Raw genomic sequence first — 24,885 nt, 5'->3', positions numbered from 1 at the left:
GACCTCATATTTCTCATTGTCTTATTTTTGCCATGCCAGATCCAAAAGCCCTTGGACTATGTTCCAAACATGTAATCTATAACCATTCAACATCTTAAATGGTTAGTTTACCCAAAAATGAAAATTCTGTCATTAAATTACTCACCCTTGTGTCGTTATCTTCAGAACACAAATTAAGATATTTTTGATGAAATCCGAGAGCCGTTAAAGGAGAAGTTCACTTCCAAAACAAAGATTCACATATAATGTACTCACCCCCTTGTCATCCAAGATGTTCATGTCTTTCTTTCTTCAGTCGTAAAGAAATTATGCTTTCTGAGGGAGAACATTTCTGCATTTTTCTCCATATAATGGACTGATATGGTGCCCCGATTTTGAACTTCCAAAAGGCAGTTTAAAATGCGGCTTCAAACGATCCCAGATGCAGTTGTAAATGATCCCAGCCAAGGAAGAAGAGTCTTATCTAGTGAAACGATCGGTTATTTTCATTAAAAAATACAATTTACATACTTTTTAATCTCACACGCTTGTCTTGCCTTACTGTCCCTGAGCTCTGTGTATTCTGACTCAAGACAGTTAGGGTATGTTGAAAAACTCTGATGGTATTTTCTCCCTCAACTTTAAAAATCATTTCAAAATCATTGCTGCAAAGTTCCGACCCAGTCTTTGTTAACATGCAAAGAAGATCAAACACCCTTAACAAAAAAGGTAAAACAGCGACGATTTCGAAGTTGAGGGAGAACATGAGATGGGAGTTTTTCTACATACCCTAACTGTCATGAACCGGAACAAAAACAGTCCAAGCAGAGTAAGACAAGACGAGCGTTTAGCATTAAAAAGTATGTTGTATTCTTTTTATTACAATAACTAATCGTTACGCTACAAAATACCCTTCTTTCTCAGCTGGGATCGTTTACAACCGCATTTGGGATTGCTTGAAGCTGCATTTAAACTACATTTTGGAAGTTCAAAATCGGGGCACCATATCAGTCCATTATATGGAGAAAAATGCTTAAATGTTTTCCTCAAAAAACATAATTTCTTTACGACTGAAGAAAGAAAGACATGAACATCTTGGATGACAAGGGGTTGGGTAAATTATTTGTAAATTGTTGTTCTGGAAGTGGACTTCTCCTTTAACGCGCGGCAGAAACTGACACGGAAGATAAGAAATCAATAGGGGTTCAAGCGCGTATTGAAACCAAACCAGTGCAGAAAGATTCTCTTGATTATCAACAAAAAGTTGAACTTTCGACAAAGGGACGTCAAAACTTTTAAAAGGGTGGGACCACTTTTGGTAAATGGCTATAACTCCTGAACGGAATGAGATATCTTCGCCAAACTCAGATCACTTACTGTATGTAAGAGGTGAGGTCAAAGGACAAAAATTGTGGTGCTTTCTCACTACGCAACCATTTGTCCTATCAACATAAAAAACGCTGTGCACGGTCTTGGTCCAAATTGCCACAAGTGTCCGTAAGGACATTTGTGTATCTCAAAAAACATGGGCGCCATTGGCCGATTAATTTTGAGCTCCTGTTAGACAAGGTTAACGGAGGCTGATCGGAACTCATGCCCCCAAAAGTCTGTGAGAAATTTGAAAGAAATCAGCCACTGGGGGGTTGATATTACATTTTCAAGGCTGTAAACGATTGTACGTTGTGCAGTTAGTCCTCCATACAATAGACCACCTCGTTCCAAACAACTTTGCCTCTAGAACCACTGCTGTCTATCAAACTGTTTGTTAAATGATTCAGAAAATGTAAAAAAAAAAAAAAACTACTTTTACGAACTAGTCCTAGGTTTTTTGCTCACTCTAGACAAAAAACACTGTAGTACAATTCTCTGGACTCTCTAGGTCAATAATTATCAAATAAAATGTTGAAATTTCCCTTTTAGGAAGCTATAATGGGGTCGTTTAGAAAAAAGGCCTGTCCAAATATACCCAAAATCCTATAAAGCCTAAAGGAAAACTCAAAACTTCACAAAACCTGCTGAACACCATGCGACATTCTACACAAGCCTGGAAAGTTTTAAGGAGATCTGAACAGACCTGACACTTTAACGGTCATACACGATGAAAAACAAAATTTCTATGAAAAATGGACCTGGATTTGCCAAAAATGCTTTGTTAAATTATTGATTTTAGGTGGTTACAGGCTTGCAAAGTAATGTCTTTTTTCATATATGCTTAAATGCCTTAAAGCATTAGAACCCCGGTAATCGCTGCTTGCAGCTATATTTAAATAATAATAGTTATTTTTGTTTTCTTTGCACTTTTTCTTAACATAACGGTTGAACCACTAATGTCACATGGACTATTTTAACAATGTTCTTACTACCTTTCTGGGTCTTGTACGTATCAGTTGCATTGCTGTCTGCGCAGGGTCAGAAAGCTCTTGGATTTTGTCAAAAATATCTTCATTTGTGTCCCGAAGATGAACGAAGGTCTTACGGGTTTGGAACGACACGAGGGTCATTTTCATTTTTAGGTGAACTATCCCTTTAAATGTCCATTTGTTATGTGGCAGTGTGCATTTTAAAACCCTGGTTTATTGTGTTTCTACAAATTTAATATAGTGGAGTACAATGCAGAATAATAAAGCTGTATGAATAACAGAATAAGCTCATTGAATATGCATGTTTATGAATATATGTATGAATGTTTTGTGGATTTCACACCATGTCTATTAGTCTGAACTTTTTCTATATGAGTATACTCATTTTATACACACATTTTAAATCCTTTTCTTCCTAGAAAATTGGCCAAACATACAATCAAATGAGGACAAGAATGTCCTTCCCTCTAAATTATGCCTTTAAACAACCAAGAAGTAACTCATGATTTGGTGGTGTGTCTTAAACTAAAGGCTACTGACTATTAAAGGGATATTTCACCAAAAAATGAAAATTCTGTCATTAATTATTCACCGTTGTTTCAAACCCACTTGTCAGTTGCACTGCTGTCTCTGCAGGGTCAGAAAGCTCTCGGATTTCATCAAAAATACCTTAATTGTGTTCTGAAGATGAACGAAGGTCTTACAGATTTGGAAGAACATGAGGGTGAATAATAAATGACAGAATTGTAATTTTTGGGTGAAGTGTCCCTTTTAAAATAAGGACAAGAACTTCAATATGTTCTGCTCCAACTACATCAACACAGGAAATGGTTGTGGCATTTTAACAGTCTTTCTTGAGGCAGATCTCTGAGATTCACTTGCTCAAAAGCAGGAAGTCCAAGTGTGATGTGCGTAAAGAATATAACAGCTTAAATTACCTGGGAAGTATAAACCTGTACTAGTAAAGTTATGAGATTCACCTCACTTTAAAATGCAATCTGTATTTGCCGAAACCGGCCATACAACAAATATCCATTGCTTATACATTTATGGTCATCCATCATTACATTCGATGCCAGTATTTCAGAAATAACAGATCGTAAACTTTACATATTAAAATCAAGTCCTTAAATATACATTCTAAGCTGTCATCTATTGCATATATAAGCATGCATGCACATAAAAATATTTTTTTTATATACCATAAAACATACAAAATTCATGTAAGATAGACCTTAATAGGATAGTTTACCCAAAAAACACAGATTCTGTTATCATTCACCCAGCATCAAATCTTTTTAAACCTGTCTGACGATAATCTATCCCTTTAAATAATTAGACGTCTCTGTCAATGCTTAGTTAAAAATATCAATGCATCACTATCATCATCTATAAATGCAATGCATCATTATCATTCTTTCTGCTACTTTGACTCCTGTGTCAGTGTGCGTTGCGCTCTTACTCTGTGGTCGACGCTACACTAGTCTATGGGCTCTGGGTCGGCATCCATGCAGGTCTCCCAGGGGTTTCTGGGCATGTGTGGCATGGAGATGATGAGGAGGCTGATGCCGCTGAGGAAGAGGAGGGTGAAGGCGGCGCAGGCGCAAGCGAAGGACCACGAATAGTAGTACTCGATCCATATGGTCTCGTCGCTGTCAATCATGCGTTTGACCGACTGCCTCATGATCTCCACCGAGATGACGATGCACAGGCCTGTGAGGGTGAGGAAGGTCACAGAGGTTAAATGGAAAATAAAGGTGGTGGTTTTGTGGTTGGGTTCTAGGCTGTTGATTCACCAGTGTTAAATTACACCGTCCTGTAAGTCCCTGAGTATGTGTAAATGCTCACAGCTGCTTTCGACCTGCAGGACACTTGACCAGTTGCCACTGCATGAATGTAGCAAGTTGTAATTATGATAGTGTCCTAAAATCACCCTGTGCTTAAAAGGATAGTTGACCCAAAAATGGAAATTTTGTCATTAATTACTCACCCTCATGTTGTTCTTGTACTTGTAAGACCTTCGTTCATCTTTGGAAAGCAAATTAAGATATTTTGGATAAAATCCGAGAGCTTTCTGACCCTGCATAGACAGCAATGCAACTGACAAGTTCAAGGCTCGAAAAGGCAGTAAGGACATCGATAAAACAGTCCATGTGACATCAGTGGTTCAACCGTAATGATATGACGCTACAAGAATATTTTTGTGTGCAAGGAAAACAAAAATAACGACTTTATTCAACAGTTTCTTCTCTTTTGTGTCAGTCTTTGACGCACGTTCAGAAGAATACCACAACGCGTCTCGTAGCTTCATAACATTACAGTTGAACCACTGATGTCACATGGACTATTTTAACAATGTCCTTACTACCTTTCTGGGCCTTGAACGCGTCAGTTGTGTTGCTGTCTATGCAGGGTCATAAAGTGCTCAGATTTCATAAAAAATATCTTAATTTGTGTTCTGAAGATGAATGAAGGTCTTACGGGTTTGGAACGACACGAGGGTAAGTAATGATAGAATTTTCAATTTTGGGTGAACTAGCCCTTTAAGTGGGTCAAAAAACACTCTGAAGTTGTGCTAAATTAAATTATAAATTTAAATGATATCATTTTCAATTAATTATAGTAAAAATGCAATTAAATTTCAGAAAACGTTCACCGAACACAGCGAGCCGATATACAACCATATTGCATGGCTATGAGTGTGATATTGTGCTTATACAACAGTTTGATGGCACAAATGTGTAAATACATTATAAACAACAATAGACAAATTAACAGCTGAGCCCAAGCCTCCATTACTAATTTGAAAATGTCACTTTAGAACTAGTAAAGAAGGAACATTGAGTTACTTCATTAAAAACATTTTGTACTACTATATTAAAAGCTCACTGTATTATGTAGAGTATTATGAGAGAGAGATGGACTGAGCTAGTATGATTACCTGCATCTGATACAGCATTTGCTCTTCAGCTCAATATTCACAATTCTTTAAAATCGAAGTACATTCAATTTTAGGCAAGAAGTACATTTCTGTGACACAGAAACAGTATTATTTTTAAAAGTACAAAGTTTCTACACTCACCGTGAGAAATACTGCAAGTGGCAGGGTTGCCAGGTTTTCACAACAAAACCCGCCCAATTGCTGATCAAAACTAGCCCAATCACATTACAGGGGATAAAATACATGTTTTTTTGGTTGGGGTTCCCCTGGTAAATTAGTTTTTCAGGGGCTAAATATGACATTATTGGGGTCGCATCAAAAAAACACCCACGGCAACAGTGTTAAAGTACCCCAATACTGCGGGACCCCAAAACCGCAGACTTGGCAACACTGGCAAGCAGAGTGATACAAACGGTAAAACAGTTGGAGTTCTGATATCACTAGAATATTGCACTTCTCTCAGCCAATCAGATTCAAGGACCAGAAAGAACTGTTGTGTAAATCCTAATAACATGGTTTCTTGGACAGATACTACAGTATTGTTTGAACTATGAACATTAGTGGCTAAACACTGCGGCTAAAGTTAAATGCGTTAAATTCGGCTGAAGTAAACAATCTCTCAGAGCACAGCTCATCACTCCACAGAGAGAAGAGAGGGGTGGGGCAAACAGAGCTCTTTTGCATTTAAAGGAACAATCCATCAGAATGGGTTAATTTTTGCACAGCTCATTTTGACAAGGTAAAAAAGGTGTTGTTTTACACTACCATTGAGAATTTCTTAACCAAAGTTTACTATAGACTTTTCATAAGACCCTAAAGAATCGTATCAACTTGTGGAAAATGGACATCCGATGACCCCTTTAAGTTACATTGTTCTTACCTGCAAAAGCAAAGAACATGCCAGCTGGTCTCAGCAGGTAGTCTCTGCCCTTCCCAAAAGCCCCCAGGAGGCAGAGACTGCCCAGGGTCATGAAGGCCAAACTGAAGATGGCTATGGCAGCGGCTGAGATGTTGTACTCTGACAGAAGAAAATCACACGGTAAGTCAGAGAGTGAAACAAAGCAAGAACAGGTCTCCAGTCTTATGAGATCTTACAGCAACGTTATTATCCAACTGTTCTTTTTAAACATGTCTTTAATCATGCATAAAGGCGTAAACATGATGTGCAAGTATTTAATATAATAAAAAGTAGTTGTAAATAGTATAATCATTTGTGCTGTGCTCCCTGCTGAAAAAGCTGGTTTTAGCTGGTCAGCGGGCTGGTTTTAGAGGGGTTTTGGCCACTTCCTTGGCTGGTCAGGCTGGGAGACCAGCCAACCAGCCTAGGCTGGTTTTAGCTGTTTTTGTTTGTTTGTTTGTTTTGTTTTTGTTTTTTTCAGCAGGGCTTTGTGCAGTGCAGGCTAATCTGCTAGCATGCTAACTGAAAACAAAAAGAAATGTATATGTCTAGGTAGTGATAATTAATTAAAATAGAAATAATTTATTTCTTTCATTGTTAAGACTGCTGGATTCTTAATGAGAACTCAAGCAAGAAGCTAAATTCAGCAGTTTCTACACAAGCTTACTGTTGCTCTATGTTTTTTTAGGGCTGGGTAAAAAAATATATAAATTTCTCGATTTTAATCGATTTTTTTTAATAAACTTCCAAAGGTATGTTAATCGAAAGATTACAACTTATCGAAATCCGTATCCCGTCTCATGTAATCGCTCAATCAGTGTGTTTCAACCGCAATTTCATTCTTGTTATCAATTTAAGTTTTTTAATGCAACTGCTGTTTCACAAAAATAACCTGCATTCACCGTGCAACTCTGCATGCACCTTGTATTCGCAACCAGATCATTGAAGGATGACTTCATCTACCCTGCTAATTCAGATGATCTGGCTAATCAGTCTGACCTCTAGACTAATGTTGCGTTTAACGTGTCATTAATTAGTAATACAGACAGATCAATAGCGTGAACGAGTATTGACATTTTAGAATGCGGCTTGGGAAGTGCGCAGCAATGAAGCATTTGTGCTTTGCTTCACGTCTCGCTGCATTCAGCACTTTATCAAACTCAGATAAGGCTTTATTCCTCTTTAACTCAATGGCCGAGCTAGAGCGTGAAATAGCTAAGATGCGCTTTGCTCAAGTAGGCAGAAAATTTAATGCCAATGGCCATATTTGGTTGCCAGATTGCACTGCCTCTGATAGGTGGACATTACACCTAACTGAGAGTGACAAAGTTTCCAGTCTTAAAGGGATAGTTCACCCCAAAATGAAAATTTTGTCATTAATTACTCAACCACATGTTCCTCTTCAGAACACAGATTAAGATATTTCCGCTGAAATCCAAAAGATTTCTGACCCAGTTGCATTGCTGTCTTAGCAGGGTCAGAAAGCTCTTGGATTTCATTAAAAATATCTTAATCTGTGTTCTGAAGATGAACGAAGGTCCTACGGGTTTGGAACGTCATGAGGGTGAGTAATTAACGACAGAATTTTCATTTTTGGGTGAACTATACCTTTAAGATGAACAAGGTATAACTTTCAAGAATACTATCAATATCATTACATCATGGACACATGACATGCAGGTAAATAAATGGAATTTAAAAAAAAAATAGTGTTTTATTTTGATTTTTGTTATTTTAATTTAACATTTTTATTGTTTTATTATTTTTTAGATTTTCATTAAATTCACGAACATCTTGCAGTTCCTTTACGAACCCCAGTTTGGGAAACCTTGATGTAACCTTGATTATCAAATAATTTAGGTTGAGTTGAGGGGTAAGATGAGCCTTTTTTTTTTTACTTATGTGGTCCTCAAGATAAGGAAAAAAAATGAGGCAGAAGTACAATGAAAGTATCTAAAGTAATTTCAGGATGTTTCCTTTCATTTTAAATTATCTGAATGTATCTGTGACAAGGTCTGATCTGTGAAAAGGTTTCAGAATATGGCTTCTTATAAAAAGTGTTAATGTGGCTCAATTTGCCCCAGGTTAGGGGTAAATTGACCCGAGTTAGTGGGTAAGATGCTTCATCTGGGATTAAACTGACTGAATCTGATTCAAACCCATGTCAAATTTTAAACATGATTTACCTCTTTTAAAAAAACTAATTTAATAATCAAATTTAATTTTAGTCATATTTCTGTTCTTAAAACAAATCAATCAAATGAAGTTTTATTTTCAATCTTTAATTTTTTTTGCATTTCTGAAACAATATGTTAAACACCAAAGCTTTAACCTTCCCAAAAACAAACTAAACTAAAGTTTGATGAGTTAATTAAACAAAAACTAAACTAGAATGAAGGAATAAATGTCACTGAAACTAATAAACATTTAAGTCAAAAGATTCTTGGCATGGTAGCTTTTCTGCAATTGTGAACAGATCATTAGAGACTACAGGTGGAAAGATATATTTGATTATAATGTGATGAAAAGCATCTTTTGGTTCTCAAAGAAGGATGTGGTGCACTTGTACACTGTCCCTATCAAATAAACAACAAATAATATCTATATATATGATAAACTAAACCAGTTGCATAATATCACATTAAAAGACCATTTTTACTTTAACTTCATTGCCTTATGGTGGGGTAAGTTAAAGTGTTGGCTCAACTTACCCCAAAGTATTTGGCTCACTTTGCCCCATAGCTGGCATTTTGCGGGGAAAAATGGCTAGCTTACCATTTCAGGCTAATATTTAGCTAAATTACTTACATGGTTTTATATGTTGCTAAATCACCGATATGCATCATAAGTATTTTTAGACCTGGATAAAATTGCTGTGAATGATGTGTGATTTTCAAATACATGGTCGCATGACAGTAAAAGTGTACAGTTGCCAAGATACAGGGGGTGGGTCAACTTACCCACTAGCTCAACTTACCCCACTCTCCCCTAATCAAAAAATAATCCTATTATATGTGACCCTGGACCACAAAACCAGTCTTATGTTGCACGGGTATATTTGTAGCAATAGCCAAAAATACATCGGATGGGTCAAATTTATAGATTTTTCTTTTATGCCAAAAATCATTAGGATATTAAATAAAGATCATGTTCCATGAAGATATTTTGTAAATTTCCTACCGTAAATATATTAAAATTTAAGTTTTGATTAGTAATATGCATTGCTATGAACTTCATTTGGACAACTTTAAAGGTGATTTTCTCAACATTTTGAATTTTTTGCACCCTCAGATTCCAGATTTTCAAACAGCTGTACCTCGGCCTATTATTGTCCTATCCTAACAAACCATAGAATCAATGTACAATCAATAGAAAAAGCTTATTATATTCAGCTTTCAGATTATGTATAAATCTCAATATCGAGAAATTTACACTTACGACTGGTTTTGTGGTCCAGGGTCACATATTACCTAAAATGTGTAATGTAATGCAATGGATTACATTACTAATCACAATTTTTGTCAGTAACGAACTACTAGTAATCTACCCAGCGCTGAGGATGGGTTACACAGCAAATTTAATTTGATTTCCTAATTCACTTGCTTGATTTTAAGTGGAAACCTTCGCACTATCCTCATGTGATTTCAAAGGGAAAGAACCTTACCTTTCTGAGTCTTTACTTCAAAAACTTCAGCCTCTTCCCCTGAAGTGAAGTGTTTGAAGTAGGAGCAGTTCTTGACTGCAAAACAAGATGAAAACAGTGATTGTAGCTGAGGGTTGCAGGTGCTGCCGTAGCCTGTCGTTACGATGCAGCCAAACTACCAATGAGCCCGCCTGACATTTTCTCCAGAGACCAAAGCCGGGCGCTCGAAAAACAAGCCAGGCATTCGTGTGTGTCCATCAAATGGATCACGAATTCCGAATTATGTGCGGCGGGCATGTGATTACGTTGCGCAAGCTTTCTCGCTCGTATTCGAGGCAGGATCCTGTAAGTGTGCACATTATGTACGCACTTTTTGGACAGGGAGGCAAATTAGCTGTTTACTAGCATTATTTAGCCCTCTGTAACTTAACAAAACAACATTTTGTGTTGCACAATTCCCAAATATCCCCACCCCCTTGGCTTAATTAACAGAAATGAGCTTCTCGCCCATGTGTTCATCAGGTTACAGGTCCACAAAGTCACAAAACGAGTCCTGTCTCGTATCTCCCAGGGCAATGGAAAAAGTAATGTTATATAAGAGTTCATACAGTAGGAACCTTTCTTTAGATTAAACTCATAAAGCAACCTCAGCGTCCCCTGTGCCGGGAGAAAGACTGACAGAGGAGCTGTTTGTTACGCTGGACCAAGAATCTCCAGCACAAGTGGGGGGTTGGGGGAGGCCTATGTATAGGTTACCTAGCAACAGGCTGGTCTTAGCTTTATTAGTAAAGGCAGACTGACAGCGGCGAAGGGTTGGGATGCATCACGCCGTGCTGCTTTAGACCGTGATTTATTCAGCTTATTTGACTATTCCCATCACAGGCCCTTAGTGCAAGCTGTTGCGGATGAGTTCATCTCACGATTGGCCTCTGAGAGCCTTTGGTCGTAATGTTTGGTGCCATGTGTGGGCTAATACACGTGTTGGGTCGTGGTCAGTTGTCTGGGCATAAATAGCCCAGCGTTAGCATTTCAATACCCTCAGCCCACGACGCGAGACTTGATTTAATTGTGTTTCGAGCCCTTTGCACCAATAGAGAGTTGTCGAGTGTGTTTTGTAGAGATTCATTGACATGCCTCCATGTTTTCCAAGCCACTAGCTGTCTTTTCATGTCCTCTTCACCTGTCTTGCTTCGGTAGGCCTGTCAGCGTCCTTCATCCATGTGACGGAGATATACAAGGACAGAGCGATCACGAATCGGTCCCAGATAAAAGGGCCGCTCTTGACAAATCTGTCATTTTTTCCCCTGGCACGTATCGAAAGCGAGACCTGTGCCATGCGCCTTGCTCTGCGTGTAGGCAGATCTGTTTTTCAGCATGATTGTACCTAAAGCTCAAAAAGAACAGCGTGAGTCTTTTCAGTTCAGCGGCGCCGGCGGAGCCGAAAATAGCGATTTGGGGCGTATCATTGACCTCGCAGGTTTGTTAATGGAAGCACTTATTTCAGGGAGGAGGTCGATTGCTGGGTTGCAATAGCTGTCATATTAGTTTTTTACATCTTGATTAAAGCTCCCACCCCTTCGTGGGCCATGCAAACAGACCACTGAACCTGACAAGTTGAGGTTCTTCGAGCGCTGTAAGGTGGCTGTGCTGGTTTTATTATTATATGGTAAATATGGAGCAGTAGCTCACAAAAACATAGGTGTCCTCTTTTGTCCACTTGCAGAGTGACCGTTAGATTCTGGGTCAATGTGAGAAGAGGAGGACACATTTAAAGCAGCTAACCCGCTAAGGGTGCTCATATCTGGGTCACACAAGGGAAGTGACTTCCTCCAGGGCCTCTGTGCCTTTGCAGAAGTTTGGCTGACAAACTAATAAAGCCCCTGCAACACAAAGGTGCTAAAGGAATAGCTTATCCAGAAATAAAAATTCTGTCATTAGCCTCTTCATTACCCTCGTGTTCTTCAAAACAAATGACTGGATCTTCACGCAGCTCTTTTTTCACACAACCAGCGCATGCAGTGACTAAGGACCATTAAGTTCCACAAATGACAAAAGAGCACCATTAAAGTGCTGTAAGGGGCTGTTCACACAGAATGCGTATTTGAATCCATTAATGTTTAGTCTCGTGTAGCCAGACCGTCAGACTGCAGAAGGTCTGGGAAGCCCGGCAGCTTTGAATGGCCACCCTGTTGAAAAAAACAGCATATTTTGGTTAGGTATGTTTTGAAGCATGGTTGCTGGTTTGAGCTGGTTTAAGGTGGTTTAAGCTGGTCATGTGCTGGTCATGAACTGCTCCTAAGATGGTCCTAAGGAAGAGCTAGTTGCTTAGGACCAGCACATGACCAGCTAAGGACCAGCTTAAACCAGCTCAAACCAGCAGCACCACCTCAAAACATACAGTGGATTTGGTGGGAATTTGGCTATATTTAATAGAAAGAGGTGTATGCGTGTATCTTTACAGAAGCAGTGCGGACAGCTGCTTCAGAAATGTTTGCGGGGTGGCTGGTATAAACATATAAGTATTGATTAGAGTGGCTGTGATCAGCTGTGGTGGCTGTGTCGGAGCCATAACGCGCCGCAGACGTGTGCAGTGTAAATAGTCTAAGCATTAATGGCCCCTTATACTTGAGAGCAGCCATGTATGAAGTGTTTCTTGGAGGTTATAGTATATTGAAGAATGATCATATGACTTTTATATACGTCATATGATCTGTAAATGCGCAAAAAACATTTTCATTGCAGTTTTTAGAAATATTGATTTTTTTTCGAATTGCCTGAAAATCCACCTTATGCAAGCATTTTTTTGAGATATATGGGAGTTTTTGCAAAATCGACCCGTGTTTTCAATTAGCAATTTCAATTTGCGCAATTTGAAGGGCAATGGAAATGCAACTTATGCCACAAACTTTAAAACTTTCACATACGTTTGAAAATCCAGTGTTTAGTTGATCCTGATAGGGGCTCATTAGCTGCATTTCCATTACCCTACAATATGCCTAATGGAAACACGCTCGCACGAGGTGGATTTTCAGACAATTTGAAGGAATATTTCCCAAAACTGCAATAGAAACGGCTTTTTCGCATTTACAGGTCACCTCATATGTGTCTGCTTACACAAGCATTGACTACACAATGCTTGAATGAGGGGCTTTCCTTGCCATTAAAGCTTGGATAACCTAATGCTTACCAAGTGGGCCGTGGATTTTTTCAGTTTCAGAAGCGGCTCTCTGCTCTGTTTCTATAAAGATAGATGCCTACATCTCCTATGATTAAAATTAATGGTTAGTGCGGTGGCGGTGACATACATAAACATAATAACATCCATCACCAAGACTTATCGCGCCAGGAAAAACGTATGTTTTACTCGCATAACACTGGTTAATGAAAATGCTGTAATTTCGCAAACGTTTTTTTATCAACATTTATAAAATATTGCAAAAGTTTTGTGCAAAACTGTAATGGAAACGCACCTATTGTCACAGTGCTACGCACCTACCAATCCAGTGACGACTTTGAAACTCCAGAAGTGTTTCCAATTTTGTGTGCCATATGCATCAGACGTTCAGCCAATGGCCCATGAGCGTTTGAGGCTGCCGAAACTCTGTTCTGGAGGGCCGCAGAGTTTTACTCCAACTTCCCTCAACACACCTGCCGGAAAGTTTATAGTATGCCTAGTAAGAGGTTTATCTAAGAGATTAGCTGTTTCAGGTGTGTCTAACTGGGGTTGGAGCTAAACTCTGCAGGACAACGGCCCTCCAGGACCAAGTTTGGGCACCCCTGCTCTAAAAACATAAGATGCAGTGCATACACTAAAAAACACTGGGTTGCTTTTATAACCCAACCGCTGGGTTATGCCTGTTGGGTTATTATGTTGGGTTATTTATCAGTGTTGGGTAGTTTTTGTGTAACACAGCCGTTGGGTTAGTTGATGGGTCAGTCTCACAGCCCGGTGGAACTATACACCCCTCCCCTCCCTGGTGAAAAAAACAGCATATGCTGGTGTATGTTTTGATGCAGGTTTATGCTGGTCCTTAATTGGTTTATGCTGGTCCTTTGCTGGTTTATGCTGGTCATGTTGCTGGTCAAGGACCAGCATAAACCAGCAAAGGACCAGCATAAACCTGCATCAGAACATACCTAACCAGCATCCCAGCATCAAAACATACCTACCAGCATATGCTTGTTTTTTTTTACCAGGGCTACCTCCGATAAAGTTTAAGTCAGAGCGCAGGCTTTTCATTCTCTTCAGGAGAGAGCGAGTCCTCAGCACCACCGTTTTGTTAGACTTCTTCAGTAAAATTAAGGTTTGTATATATTTTATTTATAATGTATATGTTATATTGTATATGTTTTATTTATCTATAAAGTCTTTACTGTGCTGTAAATTTTATTTCACACACCGCTACATACAGGGACGAGACGAGATGTCATGTCAGTCAGCTACGTTAAATGCGTCAGCATGTCACATGACAACGCCTTGTCTTGTATAACTGATTTTTTTCGTTGTGATACTGACTCTAATTAACTGTACTGTTTGTTTATGGACAGGTTGATCAGTCACGGCATCTTTCAGCTACAAGTGAAAAGCGAGGCGGCGGTCTGAGGTTCGAAGTTTCCCCGGGGGAACAGCAGCCCATCACCGGCTAAGATTTCAGTGACACACCAGCATGAGAATCAGCACTATTTTGATTAAAACGGATAACAGAGAACCGTTAAATACATCTGAATTAAAATATTACTTTTAAATGTTATATTTGTATTTCTAAAATGCTTGTTAAACGCGTTTAAATTTATGCAGTGTTTAAAACTATGCTGCATAATTCAGTTTGTCTTATAGTTTTGCCCATGAGTGTTTTCACTTATTAAATGTTCCCATTTTGATAATTACTGTTGCCTCTGCTAATTCTGTGTCGGCGTTTTAACTTATTTTTTGGTTAATTTTAAGCCAGCAATAGTAATTTTTAATCAATATTTGAGTTTTAAAGATTTAACCCAACTGGCTGGGTTAAAATAACCCAATGCTGGGTTTGTCCATATTTGACCCAGCGTTGGGTTACCAAAATAACTCAAATTGGGTCGTTTTAACCCAGCATTTTTTTAGAGTGTATGAATGTAGAATACCTCCTCTGCCATGTTGCCATCAAATAAAACAGTTGCCATGTCAACTTGCAACTGTAAACAAAAGCTTGCAATGCTTGCCCCGCCTCCGGGGTCTTCTGATTGGTCCACTACTGTTTTGGAACTGACACTGATGAGTGCCACCATAGATATGTATAGATGCCCCATTCGACTGCTTCAAGCACGTAGACACATCCATCATGTTGTAATGGTCAACTTTACATCATTTACCATTCTATGGGTTCGCAGACCATTGGCTGTGCAGGATTGTGGCATCTTCTAATATTCACTGATTACTGGGGAGAATGACATCAAGTTGAGCATTACAATATGGCGGACGGCTTACATATAGCAGCCTATAGAAACAGTCACTAATTAGGCATCTACGTATACGTCTACGAGTGGCCGTGCAATTCTTTTAACTTGACACTCCGTCTTAAAAATGTGGCACTCATAAGGGAGATGCTGCAAAAGATGTGAACGCAGCATTATACTTGGCCATCTAGTGCATGTTTAAATAGAAAAACAATGGAAAAGTAGGGCATTGGAATGGAAAAACGCATTCTATGTGAACGGCCCCTAATGGTTGTCCAAAGGTCATTGCACTCTGACTCTGAAGTTTTCATCTGAATTTTTGGCACGTTAAAAAAGAAATACGACTTCACATTGTGTCAATCACGTTTACACACTGCCTCCAAAACCTTAAGTCTTTTGAAGTCATATGAAGGAACAAACTGAAGTTGTTATACAATGAAAATCTTGGTAAAATGCTTTCGGTAACAAGAACAAGAGATTATGCCGTCCAGCCATGACACATGTTGATGTAGCTAACATTTTTCAAAATCAAACAACCTTCTTTTTTCTTCCACAGAAGATAGAAAGTCATACAGATGTTGAACAACATGGTTCGCTGAGTAAATGATGACAGAATGTTCATTTTTGGTGTGAACTATCTCTTTAAATATTTCTTTAAACAATTATATCCTACAGTACTGTATCAGAATCCACTGACTGGTTCAATTTTTCAAGTTGTTTCAAGCCACTTATAAAATGGCTATTTTACCATAATTAACTCCACTGGGAAGATCGAGAGACATTTTAACAGACCTGAGTGTTGAATGAGTGTGAAATGCTAGATTCCCTCGAAGAACTTGATGAGTCTCGCCAACACTCATAGCTCTTCTTTTCCCTCTGTGAGAAGCAGGTCTGGGAGTGAAGCCAAGAATCATTGAGCAAGCAGGAATATAACTGCTTAAATGCTAATGTTTTGGCTTATGGCTTCTTCTGTGCAATTCAAGAGACTATCCAAATCTAACCACTCCCCAGGCAGTGGTGTTTGCAGGACTAGTGTGAACTGGGCCACACCTTGTCTCACAGGACGTCGAATGGCTGTGCTCTGCAAGGTGTCCGTGGAGCCTCAGGGTTAGGTGCTTCCTAACCCTTGCCAGCACAAATTCTCCCACTGGGGCAGGAATATCAATAGGTGTCTGCCAAGACTGCAATCCACCACCTGATTGAACTGCTTATCTCCTAATGGTCTAAAATGAGAGCTGCGGGGTTTGGTTGGAGAAAACTCATGCTGCACACTGGTAAACAGTGCTGGTACTGTGCAGTGTCATACAGGAAATGTTGACGAAGAACAGATTTTCTTGACTTTTGGAATTATATCTTATATCTGAGAGAATAATGGGTGGCTCTGTATGCGTTATTGATAATCTGAATTTTGACTATCAGCATAAAGTAAAGCGCTGCAGCTTATTTCAGTCAAGAATTACTCACTTTTGGCCCACTGCTGGCCCACACTTACTCACCCCATGTCATCCAAGACATTTGTGTCTTTTTCATCAGTCATAAAGAAATTAAGGTTTTTGAGGAAAACATTCCAGGATTTTTCTCCATATAGTGGACTTCAGTGGGGATCAATGGATTGAAGGTCCAAATTGCAGTTTCAATGCAGCTTTAAAGGGCTCTACGCGATCCCAGCCGAGAAAAAAGGGTTTTATGTAGCGATGTGCATCCTCAACTTCATGCATTACATAATCTCCTTGGAAAGATCACGCGTGGTTAGTTCTTTGTCTGTATACTCCGGTTCAAAAAAGTAGCAGGGAAAAAAAAATAATTCAACATTGTTGTTTTACCTTTTTCTGCAAAGGGCATTTGACTTTCTTTGCATGTTCGTTTGTAAACACTGGGTCGGTACTTCCGCCTCTGTCACTTGTGACCTTTCCAACGTGACTACATAATGCGTGAAGTCAAGCTAGTGCAAGACAAGCATTTGTGGTTAAAAAGTATATGCATTTTTATTTTCTTTTAGAAAATGGCCGATCGTTTCTCTAGATAAAACCCTTATTCCTGGAATCGTGTAGAGCCCTTTGAAGCTGTGCTGAAACTGCAATTTGGACCTTCAACCCGCTGATCCTCAATGAAGTCCACTATATGAAAAAAATATCCTAAAATGTTTTCCTCAAAAAACTTAATTTCTTTACGACTGAAGAAAGACATGAACATCTTGGATGACATGGGGGTGAGTAAATTATCAGGAAGTTTTTATTCTGGAAGTGAACTAATCCTTTAAAACTCTTAACTTTTTGAAGACCACGGCTCAAAGCAACTTGTTAAGCAAGTAAACCTTTGACACTTTGTCTTCAGAAGTTCTCAAAGTGCCTGGCAAATACTGTACCTGTACACCAGTTTGTAATATTTTGATTCCTGGAAACTGCATAAAGCCAATCAGATTGGAGCTTGCCGCTTTAGGAGAGCTCTTGCCGTTTTGTGAGAATACAACTCAGATGAATGGTCTTCAGTTCAAAAATGGTCCAATGGCATCTAAAGGCTGAGGATGACGAGACATTGCGCACAGCTGTCAACAAGTCCAAACGAGTCCAAAATTTTCGTATGCGTTTTTTCGTATTCGTCATCCTGAAAATTTGTCACACAAAGAAACCTTGCACACTGAGTCCAATGCGCATTAATTAATCCGTTGCACAAAAAATCACAAAACAATACAAAATGTCTTCAAGCAGTAAGAATGAATTTGTTGTCCACTCTCTTAAAAGGAAGAGAAAATATTGGGTCCATCCAATCCTGAGATTGCGTTGAGGAAGCAGAGTTTCGCCTCCTTATGAAGGAGCTGCGGGATTATCCCGAGCATTTCGAAGTTTACTTCAGGATGTCAGTGGCTCAGTTTGATGCTTTGTTAGCAATACTGGAACAACATATTAAAAAGAAGACGCCAATTTCCATGAGCGAATTGATCCTGAGAAAATGCCATTCTGACTTTTGGCGTTCGCTTGTATGGTGGCTCTGAATTGTTAAAACACCTCTTGCGAAAAATTCCGAAAATTGAACCTGATTTGAATTTTTTAATAGTGGGTATAAGTTTCGTAGGCTGTGTGTTAACGTGATTAACGCAATGCAAGGTCAGATTCATTTTTTTTTACATGTGAAAATTTCAGATGAGAATTTCTGACTCAATAAGTAAATTGAATTAAGGTTTCACACAATTGGAGCTGTAGGCTGTTATCATTTTGTCTTCAACATCCATAGTTGATGTTAAATCTTAGGGCCTTGCTTAAGGGGCAGATCCTCCTCAGACATGCACAGCAAGACATGGTGGCACGGATGTCTCTGTTTATCCCCACAGTTCTTCCTGAGGATGCTGATCTTACTGCACCCTGGATTACACAGGTGACAGCCTGGATCCAATTACCTTGTTTACTCTAGTTGTTTTTGTGGTTTCTGAGCCCTCTGTTCCATTTCTCCACTCTATTTGTCTGACATTTGATCCATAATCTGGCATCTGTATTTCTCAAGCCTTATATGTAAGCATATTTGAACGCAGTTGATGGTCAGTTGTCAGGAACACAAGGTATCACAGTAGATATTCAAAGTTCAACAAATGCGTGTGGTCTCCACACGGTCTTTCATTCGTGAATTGCATTTACTTTTTCAGACTTTTTTTCTTCTTCTCCTAAATCTATTTGACCTCATGAGCTTGGGCGCAGGAATGAAATGAGGCTGATCCGTCCCCAGAGCAGCGCAAAGAACAGTCAAGTTATTTCTTCTCTCCCACAGGTAGATTCAGCTCATCTGCCTTTCCATTAATCCATATCCCCAGATCTGCACATAAATCATCTTAACCTGACTATTACAGCCTTAAACAACCCAATGACATCAGAAACAGCAATCGACGCCCGTTCAATTCATTAGCACTCTGGTTGTTGACCTCACTAAGCAATTCAAAAACAACACTTAATGCAATTCTAGGAACACACTCCCACCCAAATCAACAAGTAATGCTGAAAGGAAAAACTCCAGCGCTCCAGAGAACAAAACTTTCCACCTTAAACTTTTTAGCACTGTGTATGAGAGTAATAGTATGCTTGGCTTGGCTACTTCTACTGTACGATTTCCATTTACAAAACTTAAGATGAATGAGACGCTCTTACAAAAACCTCAAACGGAGGACAGATCCATGCCTCTGGGCTGCGTCGGACGATACGGTTGGACATGTGCTAATGACGGTCATGAGAAATATCTTGGACGTGAACTTCCTTACCTCCTGGCAGGCTGATAGGGCCACAGCCTTTGCCCTGAGGGTCTTCCTCCACAATGAAGATGCTCTTTTTGCACAGCCTCCAGAGTCCGAAGTGGGCCGCTTCGCAAGTGGTGTTGAGCCGCTCCACCCTTGGACTCAGCACCGCCCAGTGGTCCGTCACCACCGCCGCCAACATGGACGAGATGCCCACCAGGATAACCAGGAAGGTGATCTTCACCTTGGTCTTCTTGTCCTCCAGCATGGTGGCCTCCGAAGATAAGTTCGCGAAAGTGCCTCTGCCCTTGAATTGACGCTTTGGTTTAGTTTACTTCTCAGGCACTAAGGGAAATGTAAAAGTCACACGGCAACACGCTATCTCTTCACTCCAGCTCGCTGTCCACAAATCTCTGCTTCTGCTTCGAAAAAGAGGCCAGATAATAGTGCCCTAGTTTTCTCTCTCTCTCCCTCCCTGTAAGACAGTCGTTTGGTATGGTGGGCTGTGCCTTTAGACCTGCCTTCATGATGTAGGCTGGGAAAGTTTAACTAATATTGTAAAAGCTTCAGGTTTTGTAGAGGAAATGCAGAAATTAGCATTTAACAACACAGGTTTGACAAGCCATGTCTGAGTTTGTATACTGGATAATGTCTTAGGTCATGTGATTGCTTGCATGACGGGTTTCCCTATCTGTCTGAAAGTATTGAATTTCCGAGATTTTAATGCATAGATGATATTTTTAATTTTTTCAGTTGAATTTAGGATGTATTTAGCCATTACACCAGTGTCATCTTGGCTTACCATTAAATCATCTTTGTTTCTATCAATACTAACACTATTTGTAAAAATGTTCTAAAACAATCCATCCAAAATCATTTTGTTTACTTGTGGATTTCAGTTGAAAATAAAATCAGATTTTATTGTCATCTCACTGTTGTTGAAGATTAGCCTCAAGCTCACAGCTGATTGATTTATGAACATCCGAGGTGACGTGCGGATTCAACACTTGCAAATTGTTACAGTGCAATGCGTTTTGATGTGTCACTGGGCAAGACATTTAACATTTTACATGTACTGAATACCATTTTCATCTTGCATGATTTGATGTTGATGTCTTGTTGTGTTCATTTGCCTTGTGCCTTGCTTTTCCAAAGCAGTTTAATTATTTCCTGTGCTGCTGTTGCTCGCTGGTTCTGAGAGGCTCATGGGAAATTTCCTTTTATTAGTAGATGATCTACTTTCCTCCGTCAGTGAGTGTGAGAGGCTGTATCTATACCTGGGTATCAAAATGGATTTCAGGAGGAGAATAAGACTCAAGTCTCTCGTTGTTAGTTTTCATTTAAAAATAAAAAAAAAAAAAAAAAAAAAAAAAAAAAAAAACCTTTCTAGATGTTACTGTTATGTACGTTTCCAATATAATAAGAGTTATTAGTGGCACTTTCAATGGCAAGCATCACTGATGCTATTGTTTAAAAAAAAAAATAATAGGGGACTATCTTGAGATAAAAATATCGGTCACACTTTCTTTTAAGGTCCAGTTCTCGCTATTAACAAACCATTAACTATGACTTTTGCCTCAATAAACTCATAATTTGCTGCTTATTAATAGTTAGTAAGGTAGCTGATGAATTCATGTATTGGGTAGGATTAGGGATGTAAAATATGGTCATGCAGAATAGTTGCTTTATAAGTACTAATAAACAGCCAATATGTTAATAATAGGAATGCTAATAAGCAACTAGTTAATAGTCAGAATTGTTCCCTATACTAAAGTGTTACCAGAATATCATAGAAGTTTAGGATGAGCTGTTTACAAGCAACCATCCAGCCAATCAACCAATCCAAACAGCTTTGCAACCACCTCTTAGGAAAATTAACCATGGTTTTACAACAGATGAAAAATCATGGTTATTGTGGTTAAACCATGGTAACCACTTTGTTACACTAACCATAGTTTAACCATGGTATTCATAGTTATACAAATGGTAATCAACCCTCTAAAACTCAATGGCTACTACACTTTTACTCTAATGGTGTGTGCACACTAAACACAAAGCGAATATTTGCACCGTGTTACTTGCTCTTGTTTACTCGCGGGATGTTTTTCATGTCACTCATGCAAATAAAAACATTAAAAAAATCAAATCTGTCAAAACAGGCGTGTCAATAAGCTCTTGGCTGATTGGCTTTTGTGACAGCGCATCATGTGAATTGTCTGCTCCAGTTAAAATCAGTGTTGCCAACTTAACAATTTTGTTGCTAGATTTAGCCATTTTTTAGACTACCCTAGCAACTGTTTCTTCAAAAAGCACCTAACAACAAATTTTGCTATTTTTAAAATTTATTTGGCAACTTTTAGCAACTGTGACTCATAAAAAGACACACATTTTCCCTCTAAATTACACAAAAATTGGAAATCAAAGATGTCTAACAGTGCACATATCATGTGAATTAAGTTGCTAGATGCAGTTGTTCTATAATAATTGTTCATTTATGATAACACCTTGTTATTAGTTTGTCAGTTAGTCAGTAAACATTTTTAAGAAAAATAGATAAGGTACTGGTAATTTTCTAAGTCATAACCTGAGAAAAAAATACAATGTGTCATTTTAAATTCAGGTTAAAAACCTGTGAAAAATCAATACTGAAAATTTCTTCAGATTAACACAGTACATTGTGCCCTATTTTACAGTCTTTTCTTAAAGTGTAGCATACTAACTAACTACAAATACACACTGCTTAAAAATATAATTGTTCAGAATGTATAATTAATAAGAAAATACATAAAATGTAACTGTATGCTCTATTCTATGCAGTTTTGTGTTGTGATTACATAATGATGTAATCGCACAGTGACATCACAATGTAATTTAGCAACTTTTAGCAACAAATTGTCCTGCCTTTAGCAACTTTCCCTAAAAATTAGTTGGCAACACTGGTCGAAATTTTTGAACTTGCCTGGAAGACGCGATTGAGACTTATGGTGTGTTCACACCAAATGCGAATTTTATTAATGCGCACAAGTAGATTACATATAAAGTCAATGCAAAGATGCGAATAGAGGTGAATTTGAGGTGGGTGACGCAAGCGTGCAATGTGTTTGCTGCGAACGCACGAAAAATTGCCCCAATCACGTCTTCTACGGAAGTTCGAAAATTTCAACTCAAGCAGAAAATTCATTCCTTCTTGAGCAAGCCAATCAGTGAAGAGCTTATTGACAAGTCCGGCTGAATCAGAAAATGTAAAAGAGCATTATTGTAGCCTGACATTTATGATATAGGTATCTGCCCAGATAGCACACGTACATCTGCAAGATGTATGTTAACAAGATGTTGTACAAACATCTGACAGATGTCTTTCAGATGTCAGTTTTTCGTACATTCTAAATCATAAACATCTTAAAGACATCTAATAGATGTCTATTTGATATCTGATAGGAAAAGTCTAATAGACGTATTGCAGATGAGCAAACATTTTAAAAAATACGTCTTGCAGATGTAAATACGAACGTCAAATAGACGTCTCTGTGATGTACGTGTGCTATCAGGGTGGAGCTTAGAAAACAATTCAAATCAGTTGTAGCTGTAGTTGTATTTTATTAGCATGGCTAAAGAGATGCTGCTATCAATAAATAATAGTAATAATAATAATGTCAGTGTATGTACAGCAGTAAAATGTAACACACACATTAATGTAGGATTAATACTCATCCGCCTCTGGATGTTGCCTATAATTTTTTGCTCAAGTTGAAATTTTATTAAGGTGAATATTGCGTGTTCGCAGCAAACGTGCCATACATTTTGCATCATTCACATCGCCCACGGTGAATTATTTTCACGCCTTTATTCACGTCTTTGCATTGACTTTGTATGTAAACTACTCACGCAAATAATTAAGTTCGCATTTGGTGTGAACACACCATTATATCGCTCAGTTGCGTCAATCACATCACCCAATTCACATTATTTGCATCACATCTTTGCATTTACTTTGTATGTAATCTTCTCATGTGAATAATTAATGTTGCTTTTGGTGTGAACACACCATAATAAAAACACGGTTAATTTTTTAAATTATTTTGCAGTTTTGAGATTTGCACAGTCAAGCACAACTCACGTTTTGTTCCGAATTTTTTTTGTAAGTATGTTAAGCGAATTAAATAGAGCTTAAAGGAGAAGTCCACATCCAAAACAAAGATTCACATATAACATACTCACCCCCTTGTCATCCAAGATGTTCATGTCTTTCTTTCTTCAGTCGTAAAGAAATTGTGTTTTTTGAGGGAAACATTTCAGCATTTTTCTCCATATAATGGACTGATATGATGCCCCGATTTTGAACTTCCAAAATGCAGATTAAATGCAGTTGTAAACGATCCCAGTCGAGGGCGACGGGTCTTATCTAGCGAAATGATCAGTTATTTTCATTAGAAAAATACAATTTAAATACTTTTTAATCTCAAACGCTCGTCTTGTCTTTCTCTCCCTGAACTCTGTGTATTCTGGCTCAAGACAGTTAGGGTATGTCGAAAAACTCCAACCGTATTTTTTCTCTCAACTTCAAAAATCATTTCAAAATCATTCTACATCGCTGCAGAAGTACTGACACAGTCTTTGCAAAGTGAACATGCAAAGAAGATCAAACACCCTTAACAAAAAAGGTAAAACAGCGATATAGGACAATTTTGAAGTTGAGGGAGAACATGAGATGGGAGTTTTTCAACATACAGTAACTGTCAAAAAACAGTCCAGGCAGAGTAAGACAAGACGAGTTTTTGACATTAAAAAGTATATAATATTGTGATAATGTGATATTGTAATATTTAAAATTGTCTGTTATAATATTTGAATATTCGGTAGCGGTTATGTAAAGTTAAGCTACTCTGACTTGGGACTTGGATTCGGACTGCAGTTATGAATGAACTTGGACTTGGATGGACTCGGGTAGACTTGATCAAGATACTGTAAAATCATTTTAAATTCAGTTATAGGAAAGTAGGAAAAAAATAGGAAAGTAATCCCACACTTAAATCAGTTTAATGTATATGCAGGGCAATATTTTTGATGTTCATTTAACATCAAATCAACTTCATGTCAAATTTTTGACGTCAGTTTGATTTTTTTTTATGTCAATTTGATGTCTTTTTAACATCAGTTGCCCACTGGGAAGAACCTAACCCCAAACTATCTATTTCTATCTATGATTATACATGATGATACTTGCTATATATCATAGTACTAAAAGATTATTGTAAAGAATACAATGGTAGTACTATGGTTCTACAGTTTCAGATCATTATTCCCATAGACATCAGTGTAGATAAACATACTAGAATGTTCCCCATGATAACTGTTAGTGTCCTCACACAGCTGCCCATTTATTGAATCACTTCCTTTGCCACTCACTGTAGAAGA

General features: G+C 38.4%; 1 protein-coding gene across 1 annotated transcript; it reads right to left on the bottom strand.

Annotated features, from left to right (window-relative positions):
- Positions 1-329: 329 nt before the first annotated feature.
- cacng1b (calcium channel, voltage-dependent, gamma subunit 1b) lies at positions 330-19,956 on the bottom strand. Its single transcript, XM_051101143.1, has 4 exons — positions 19,498-19,956; positions 9,843-9,917; positions 6,161-6,298; positions 330-4,052 (listed from the first exon to the last, which is right to left on the bottom strand). The coding sequence occupies exons 1-4, from the start codon at positions 19,736-19,738 to the stop codon at positions 3,820-3,822; spliced, it is 687 nt and encodes a 228-aa protein (XP_050957100.1). The 5' UTR covers positions 19,739-19,956; the 3' UTR covers positions 330-3,819.
- Positions 19,957-24,885: the final 4,929 nt, after the last annotated feature.

The sequence above is a fragment of the Labeo rohita genome, chromosome 3 (genome assembly GCF_022985175.1).
Source record: "Labeo rohita strain BAU-BD-2019 chromosome 3, IGBB_LRoh.1.0, whole genome shotgun sequence".
Taxonomy (NCBI): Eukaryota; Metazoa; Chordata; class Actinopteri; order Cypriniformes; family Cyprinidae; genus Labeo; species Labeo rohita.
This window is presented reverse-complemented; position numbering and strand designations above follow the sequence as displayed.